The 10,051-nt window shown below is 41.8% G+C and overlaps 1 protein-coding gene across 1 annotated transcript; it reads left to right on the forward strand.

The window, feature by feature from the left end:
* Positions 1–693: 693 nt before the first annotated feature.
* On the forward strand, positions 694–7,895 carry rom1b (retinal outer segment membrane protein 1b). Its single transcript, XM_050042657.1, has 5 exons — positions 694–843; positions 2,338–2,580; positions 4,020–4,207; positions 4,717–4,963; positions 7,653–7,895. The coding sequence occupies exons 1-5, from the start codon at positions 694–696 to the stop codon at positions 7,893–7,895; spliced, it is 1,071 nt and encodes a 356-aa protein (XP_049898614.1).
* Positions 7,896–10,051: the final 2,156 nt, after the last annotated feature.

Raw genomic sequence — 10,051 nt, forward strand, 5'->3', positions numbered from 1 at the left:
GATCAGACACTGGCCTGCTTTCTCATTGGCCCCTGGACTTTAATAGGATCCCAGGGACTCTGTTGGAGGGATTACGGCTCCAAACTCTCGACTTTGGCCAGTCTCTGTGTCCTCCAACCATGGGAACGGCGGTTTAGGGGGTCGCCGCACATGCACAGACCCAGAGGGGCGCCATCAAAAGACATCATCACGTCAAGAGGAGGAAATCATCTCAAAGGGGGGGCTACAGCGGTGTGACCAGTCAACTTGAGAAGAAAACTGTCATCTCTGGAAAAAGGAATATCTATTTTCTTACATATTTTGTTATTTGACAATTATCTCCAATTTTCCCATGGTTTTTTTGCACTTATTCGGATCATAAATCATCTGTTTGGGACAATTTCAGCATCCAAGTGGAACATTTTGGATTATCCCCAGAGGTCGACCGTGTCCTTTACCATCACAGGGATCTACCTGCTTATCCCCTCCACCTGGAACAACTTAGATGAGCTCAAGCTGCTAATAACCCCCTAAACAACAAGGCCTGCACTGACCACTGTGAAAACAACCTCTTGTGACCTCTGACGGGTTTGTCTCTTTACATGCAGCTGGCCTCCTCTGGATTGACCGTCGAGTTTTGACCAGATACACTGAACTTTCCTGCTCCTGCCTCTCACGTTTCTCTTCTGTCTCTGCGTTGCACAGTCGTGAGCCATGGTGCTGCTGAAGGTTAAGTTCACCCAGCAGCGGCGGGTGCGTCTGGCCCAGGGCCTGTGGCTGCTCTCCTGGATGGCGGTGATGTGGGGGGCCATCATCTTCTGTCTGGGGGTTTACCTTAAGACAGAGCTGCTCCGTAGGGCTGAGGTAGAGCGAGGGAAACACACTCATGTGCACACAAATTAATACAATGTCGACTTAAAGACTCAAGGGGGCCGGGCTTAAAACACTGGCATGGATTAATTCAAAGTTACACAAACATAGATTTATATGCTCAGACCTTTGCCTTTGCTCGTGGTTGTTGACTGAGTCTGCTGCGCCGCCGCTTATCTGTGACTTTTATTTAAACTTAGCTCCACAGTTTAATCCACAAACACAAACACGCAGCGTAGAAAATACCAGAGTAAACATGCACACAGTGACACCCGGGCGCAGTCATGCATGTTAGGTCATGAGGACGTTGTGCGTTAAAATGCTGTTATAAAAATCAACACTTTTTTTCCCCCATAGTCTTTGGGATTCAACGTGTATTGACTTTAGGTAAAGTGAGCAGCAGGTGGAGGTCATGACCTCTGTGAGATTGGTGCATTCATTCAATCTGCTAGTCACTGGGCTGGATTGATTGGTAATTGATGGGGATAGGTTGCATGCATTGATATCCAGTGTGCTGCACAGGAAAGCTGCAGGCCATGAACACATGCCTCCAGATAGTTATTGATCTCCAGTGAGGGATTCCATAATCTGTAGTTGTGCAGCAAAGTGTTATTGAGTTAGTGTAGAAAAGGCTGAGGGGGGGATGACACATATCAAACAGGGAGGGGGGCTCCACCAGAAAACTTTTGAGTGTCAAACACTTAATTTCCTGCACTCTGTTGAATGTGTATGTGCCAATTTGTGCATTTTCTGCATTAATTTATGGTGTAAATGTCTCTAATTTTGTCAAAACTCCTCTGCTACATTCATGTTTTTACAGGGGGGAGGGACACATGCACATTTTCTAAATACTGAGGGGGATGTGTCCCCTGCATCCCCCCTGAAATCTACACCTATGAGTGTAGAGAAATGTAACACGTGACCAACAATATAGTGACAGTAATGATGATCCACAAGAGTTAGATATACAAATACACATTGAGACAATTTGTTTTTCACTTCACATACTTCATTTACACAGATCATTGACAAAGCTGACTACTCCACAACCAGAGGCTGATATTATTTGTCCTAAACTCACATATGGCTGAACAGACACTGCATAATGATGATGTTGCAAGGTGGCAGCACTGGGCTGTGGCTCTTAATGGTAATTCTAAAACAACAATGGGGCAAAGGTTCTTTATGGCTGACAGGCTTCTGAAAACTCAGCCAATAATAAACTCAGTCTATAATTGACTTTTGCTGAAACCTGGGCAATGAATTAAATTTGTCATCACACTGCCGTAGTAGCCTTTGCATCCAGCCTATCAGCAGCTAATTGAATCTCTTGGCTGCCAAGGTAATTTTTAGCAAAGATAAGGCTAATTGAATGCAGGATTATTACCTGCTAAAGTGTGCAGAGGAAATGACAAAGTGACTTGCTGTTGGCTGCTGCTCCTGTGGCTGAGATTATCTCTGACTGTGCTCTTCCCTTCCTTCCTTGAGGTGATGGACAACACAGAGATCCACGTGGTGCCCAACATCCTGATGATGGTGGGCCTGGCCTCCATCGGCACCAACTGGGTTGCCACCCGTGTGTGTCAAGACTCCCTGGACCCAGCCCGCTTCCCACGCTGGAAAGTTTTCCTGCTGGCTTGGTTTGCTGCAGCTGCAGTGATCTGTTGTCTGCTCATCATTGTGGTGGTGCTCAGCTACGCCCTGCAGGGACGCCTGGAGGAGTCACTAAAGGTGGGGTCACTGGTACTGATTGGAGGGTGACAGGTCAAAGAAGGGAGAGTAGGCGCCAGTACGGCCTTGTGGTAGAGAGATCTGTGACAGGGTGATGTGTTCTGATCCTTGTGGAATACCCAAAATGAAACATAAAGCTGCTATGGCTGAAAGAGAAGCCAACTGTCTACAATTACAGATGAAAATAGAAGGGTTTAGGGGGTTTGTGCCAAAGAAAATAAATGTGGCATCATATTCTTCCAAGTTCAGCAATAAATCCAGTTAAGTAAGATAAAAAAAGATACACAAAAGCAAAGAAAAATCTTACAAACAAAACAAAACTATGCGCATTAATCAACATAACAGCATACATTTACCATTTTCTGGTGACTTCAAATGTGTTAATTCATTACGCAACAAATAGTGAAGGATTACAGCTCTCAACTTTGTTAAATGTTGCATTAAGATTGAATACAAAATAATTTAACCAACAAACCAGACATCTTTTTTTGAATTGAATTGAATATATTTTCTTCAAACACTTTGTAAAAATTAAAATACATGTAAAAACAAACAAGACAGCAGTAACCAATGAATAACAGCGGACATATACAACAAACTTTTAGTAAGCAACTTAAAATCACATCTCATGTTCAAAATGAAGTAGGAAACAGCAAGATTACTGTCCAATCCTACCCCTATTGTATACAATCAATCTGATAAACTCACTCTTCATCACAGTGTCCATCCTAAACTAAACCATCATATCCATCTTCCTCATACATAAACAAAATTACCACCCAATCAGGAAAGTGACAAATAAAAAAATAAAACCAATTAACCAACAATCCCTGCTGGCACTGGATGTCAAAATGACATTAGAAAGGTCTTGGACTCTTATGTCGGACAGATGTTAAACTTTGGTTGCAATGAAAATGGGGTTGAAAGTAATTTAAATGTCTAACGATGTTAGAAACCCACGTCATAAGGATGTTAACTTAATGATGGTTTGCAGAGGTTGGGTTTCGTCACCATACCTTACGACAAAACGTTGATATTCTACGTGAAGATGATGTTGGCGTAAGACCTTGTCCTGACACTGAATTGTGGTCACCTGATGTCACAACCTAAATTCAACCAAATATCAAAGTCTAACAATGTTGGTGGACAGCTGGGATATCACCATTAGTTTGCTTCACATTCCCTTTCTTCTTTTCTATACCTCGCAAAAAGTGTTTATCTTTTTAAACTGTCTGATATTTGTGTAACTTCTTCCTCCAGTCTATTCCACAAAATCACCCCACAAATGATCCGCACATACTTCTAAGATTGGTGTGAACTCAGCATTTTGTCAAATTAAAATTTCCTCTAGAAAATGGTTTTACCTTAGACTGAAAATCATGAACAGATAAAAAAACAGAAAACATCTTTCTCCTTCACCCTTTTCTCTCCACTGCCAGGTGGGCCTCAGGAACGGTATCCGTTTCTACAAGGACACAGACGTGCCGGGCCGCTGTTTCCAGAAAGAGACCATTGATCGTCTGCAGATGGAGTTTCGCTGTTGTGGAAACAACAACTTCAAGGACTGGTTTGAAGTTCAGTGGATCAGCAACAGATACCTGGACTTCACCTCCAAGGAGGTCAAGGAGTGAGTGTGAATCGCAATACAGCGAGTTATGAGATGCAGAGAGGTGAGACAAGGTGACGGTGAGGAGACTGGACTGATGAGCGCTACACAGCAAAGCGAGGAGGAAAACAGAGATCTAGATGAATGACAGATGAGTAGACTTCACATCCAAAAAGGTCAAACAATATGTTATAGAGGAGGGCTGGAGAAAGAGGATGATGTGAAGGTAGAGGATGAGCGTATTAAAAATAGATTTGGCCTTTACTTTTGATGAGAATGACAGGAGTGGATGGAAAGGTTGGTCATAAAGCAAGCAGAGAAAGGTTGGTCAAAGATGAAATAAGTGAAAAGGGATGAGTAAACTGAAAGGTTATGACGTGATGACACTTGTAGAGAGGCACTGCTCATTTCTCACCAATGTTAAGTGTGTATTGAGCTGAAAGTCAAGCCTATAACTTCCTTTCTTTCTCCTCCTCTCTCATTTCTGTGTTTTTTTTCCTAATCTGTTTTCCTCCCCTCATTGTCTCCAGTCGTATCCGGAGTAATGTGGACGGCCGTTACCTGTTGGATGGCGTTCCTTTCAGCTGCTGTAACCCTGCCTCCCCTCGCCCCTGCCTGCGGTACCACCTGACAGACAACAACGCCCATTACAACTATGAGTACCAATCAGAGGAACTCAACCTGTACAGCCGTGGCTGCAGGCAGGCTCTGACTGACTACTACATGGAGCTGATGAACTCAACTGGTCCTGGTGTGCTGTCAGTCATCCTAATACAGGTGGGATTCATTGGTAAAATACAATATTTATCAAGGCACACAGGGTTTATCTAACTAAATATGTATAACTCTGATGTTTGCTCCTGCAGGTACCAGGATTCCAGACACACGCACATTCACACCCCCAGAATTTTCTATAATGGTTGTCTCCTGATGCCGTGACAACCAAGAGAAAGAAAACCTCACTGACACACATTGATTTCTGTCTTTTAATCAAACATGTACTTTCACTCCTTTGTCAAATCACAGTATTGACGGCACGTTCTCTTCAAATAACAAACAAGACCTCAGGCTGGAACAGGACACTCATACACATGTTTAACAGTGCATCATTACACTCCGCCTGCAGCTAGCCAAACAATCTATCCTTTTAAGCACAGCAGTTCAGTGTTGCTGTTTTTCCAGTCCACCATGATGGGGATGGATGGCTGCCGTGCAGAGAGTTAACGAGGCCTCAAGCTGAGTTGTAGATAACGTCTGATTTTCAAGCAAAAGCCAAAAATCTGCTTTGAATCATGTAGCCGTGAGATCAAACAAAAGAGGGGAGAGGAAGCGTGAGATAAAACTGAAAATATGTTGTACAGCACCGACTGTGTCACAACTCATTTATTTCAGCTTTATTTGGACTGCAGCAATGTTTACTCTCAAAAATGTGGAGACGTGAACCCGTTTTGTGTGAGGGACTGTATGAAAATTATTGGGGTGGGGAGGGTGAGTTGGACTTTATGTTTAAAAAGAATGTTTATTTGAAAAAAATGCAGACTTTAAGACAGCATACCCTGACCTTAACCTTAAAGCCCCGCTTCAGGCACGTTTAAATACTTTTTCTAATACTAATACTTTGCTAAACATAGTTTCCCCACATAACATTACAAATTGGCGCCTTCTCCCTCAAGAAATTATGGATCTGGCCTTCTCCCTGCCCACCATCACTGCTTGCAGTAGGTTTTGCTTTTGTTTTCCGCTTCTGTTCCAGTGTGAGCAGCTAGGTCAACTGGTGAGAGACAGCTAACATTAGCGTTACAGAAAACACATAGAGATCCAGGCATACATGTTTGAGCCCCATGAGCGACACAGCAACAAGCTACAAGTCATTTTCAATGGAAGCCGGTGACATGAAGATACAAACTGACGCCATACACTTGTTGCTGCAGACAGGCATGATGAGCTACAACTCAAAGTTGAGTCGGACTCAACTTTTTTAGGGTTCAAATGACACAGTTAAGTGTCAACCAATCATGTGTTCTCACACAGGGATGCAATGGCGCTGCAAAATGGATGTTAAAAGGCTCAGACATTGAACAAACGCAGAAGTATTTCTGACCAAATACAAACTTCAGATGACGTTCAGTCAACATGCTTTGTGGCAAGAAACAGACACACGCAAGCCCAAGATGATATAACCACATCAACGAGTGTTTGAGTAACACTTCAACTGTGACTCAGCGATAATGTGGTCAGTCATGCTGTAGCATTGCTGCTCGTAGCGTGAACACAGCATCAGTTAGACCAAAACTCAAATGAAGAGTCTGTTGTGCACCAAAATCGGTGACTAGCAGACGTATCAGAGTGTAGTTAGCATCTTTTGTTTGTTAGCTTGTTAGCTTGTTAGCTTGTTTGCTCATAGGCCAACTGGCAGTGGCTTACGCAGTGTTAGTGGTTGTGAAATATACAATAATATCTGCTATGATGTTGCAGTGTGTTCACATTCGTCCGGCTTACAACCCAAATCTGCACACTCAAAACTTTCACTGCGCTAATGCAAACTTTTGCTCTCTGCACTAACAAGTCCACTCTGCACTGGAGATTTCAGGTTTTTTTTGCTGGTGTTGTGTTGAAGTATGTTTCCCCACCGATATGTGTTTCCTGTATTACGTAGTTTGCATGGTGCATGGTTGAATCTCAGTTTTTGGGAAATGCACAGACATCACCTCCTTCAGTAGAAGAAAACACCTTTTTAGTGACAAACTTTGCACCAATGCAATAAAGCTCATACATTTTGGGATATGTAAACAAAAGAAAAACATATTTTTGAGTGAAGCAGGAACATTTAATCTGAATATGTTGATGGAGTATCTGCAAAGAAGGAAATAGAATATATTGTACAGTCCCTAACCGATTGCTTCACAAAATCTGAATGTTTGTCAAACTGACTCTCTATCTCATCTTCATGAGCGCAATCCTGTAACAAAATACAATAACTGATATGATTCAAGTCAAGTCAATTCTATTTAAATAGCCCAATATCGCAAATCCCAATTTGCCTCAGGGGGCTTCACTTGATACTTGACACTTTATTATTATTGCCACAGTTGCCATAGTTGATGGTAATTGTTTTGGTGCAGCATGATGGCTCAGCTCCAGTGCCAAGTTAGAGATAAGAGAAAAAGAAACGAGTGCACACAAAAGGAAACACAAATGTGAAAATATGTACAGAAACAAAAAGATATGTACAGTTCAGTTCAGTTCCCCAGCATATCAAGAAGCCCAGGGTTGATGTACAAGTGCAGATAGCTCAGTATGAGCTCAGTCCAGGACCTGCAGGGCAACGCAGGTCACCCTCTGTCTTAAACCCTCACAGTGGATAGAGGAAAACTCCCCCAAAACCCTTTAACAGGGAAAAACATGATTATGTTGATTCTACAGATGTCAGTTTTTGTGATACTTCTTATTGCTTCTTTCCATCCAGCTGTCAGTGCTCCTGAGCCTGCGGTACCTGCAGACGGCCGTGGAATCAGCCATGGCTCTGGAGGACCCAGAGGGCGAGAGTGAGGGTTACATCCTGGAGAAGGGTGTGAAGGAAACATTCGAGGATGTCAAAGCCAAAGCCCTCGCCATGCTTAAGGCCGTACAGGTTGACCCCGGCACCACCGAAGGCACCGCTGAGGCTGCAGACACAGAGAAAGCCGCGACCCCTACTCCTGCCAGTTAGAGGGGGGATTTCTTTACATATGAGCTGAGGAAGAAGGGATGCAGGGGGGGGATGTGTTTGAGGTTTCTTGGTGGTGTGAGTCAGCAGGTGGTGGTTACAACACCTGTTGAGTTTTGACACATTAGACTTGATTTATGCTCCATCCAAAGCAGCAGCCGCAGCTCCCTCGCACATGGCCAAAACAGGGCAACAAATAGGGAATCTTATCAGGCCCTGCACAGACACCAAAGCAAACTTCTCCTCTGTGTAGGACCTCACGGATGTGTAACCATCAGACAATCTGTTGAGGAGATGTGTAGTACCTTTTGTTGTAACTAGAAGAGAGTACATTCAGTTTAAAGGGGTGTAGTGATCTCACACACACACACACACACACACACACACAGACACGTATATTTATTGCTTTTTGACATTTGGCTCAAATTTGGCAAATCACATGACGCTGAGGTTCATCCCATGTGCACTATATTATTCATCTCACGGCTGTAGAGTTTGTACTAAACTGCAATGAAATGCTTAGGAACCTGTTAAAATGTCACATGAATTATATATTAAAGGTAGAAGTTTTTGACTGCTTTGTAGTGTCGGCTTCCTTTTGTACATTGCAAATTCCCTGAGTGCGGGTTATCTGAGTTCAGCAAGGAGAGTCGGATTAAGTGCGTGTGTGCATGAGTGAGTGTGGTGCCCTATATGAAGCTGTCATCTTGTCTATTCTGGCAGCTCTGAAACAATCTGATAATCCTGATGTGGTTAATCCCAGAACTGCTGCACAAGCAGTGTCAGCACACACACACATACACACACACACACACAGACTGCCACCGCACAGGAACACACTCTGTCATGCAGAGACAGAAACAGCACACTGTCACAACATGTTGGGAGTTATTTTATAAAGTAAAAACAGTTCTTAAAATGCTTTTTATTTGCAAAGAGTATATGATTGTGATGTGTCCTAGCTTTTCCATGTGTGCTCATTCTTCTTAAATAAAACTCTATCACAGAATAAGGTCAATGAATGTTTTATTTTATCCATAACAAGCAAGATGATATGCTTTCAGCTGTTGCACAGAGACATGCTCCTTAATTATTTAACATGTTGATTAAGGAGTGAGGCTGAAAGTTTGGTTTCAGGCTTAGTAACGTTCTTCAAAAATATTACCTGTAATAATTAAATTATTGTTATTACAGTGGCACAATAGGAGACAATATAGTAATAGTAGTAGTAAGAATAAGAATACGAAAATACATGTTTTCCCAACAGTATCTTTATTGATTTTAACAACAGTAAACAAAGACCTACACATACACACATCTAGTATGTGTACATATAGCCTACATCCACAGACAAGTAAAGAAAAAATAAAATAAAATAAATATAAATGAATGAAGGAAGACAATAAGTCAGTAAATGAAGAAAAAAGAAAATGAAATCAAATTACAGGATCTGGAAGAAGATACACTTTACATTTTATTTGTAGATTAATTTTTGACGCCCAAAGCACCAGGGCCGATTCAAAAATAACACAAACAAACAACAAAAACAGTACTAGACAAATACATTATGCAAAAACTCTGCAGAGACATGCAAAAGGCCCCAACATCTCCTCTACATAGGAGTAAGACACGGACTCTGTGGTAGTTATTCCTCATTTTTAGTGGTTTTGTGTCTTTTTTTGTTAATTTTGTGTCTTTTTGTAGTTGTTTTGTGTCTCTTTGCAGTTCCTTTGCATCTTTTCGTGGTCATTTTTAGTCTCTTCCTGGTTGGTACGTGTTAATTTAAGTGTCATTTTAGGGCTGGAACTAAAGATTATTTTCATTGTTGATTATTCTGTTGATCATTTTCTTGACTAACTGATAAGTTGTTTCATCTCTAAAACATCAGAAAATGGTTAATAATATTAACAAGTAATTCCCAAAGCCCAAGATGTCCTCCTCAAGTGTCTTGTTTTGTCCACAGCCCAAAAATATTCAGTTCACTGTCACAGAAGAGTAAAGAGAGCAGAAAATATTCACATTTAAGAAGCTGGAATCAAAGAATTTGTACTATTTTGACCTAAAAAATGACTCAAACCAATAAATCGATAATCAAATAGGGTGGTGATTAATCTTAATAGTTTACAAATAAGCAATTAATTGCTGCAACTCTAGTTCTT

Source organism: Epinephelus moara, chromosome 4 (genome assembly GCF_006386435.1).
Source record: "Epinephelus moara isolate mb chromosome 4, YSFRI_EMoa_1.0, whole genome shotgun sequence".
Lineage (NCBI taxonomy): Eukaryota > Metazoa > Chordata > Actinopteri > Perciformes > Serranidae > Epinephelus > Epinephelus moara.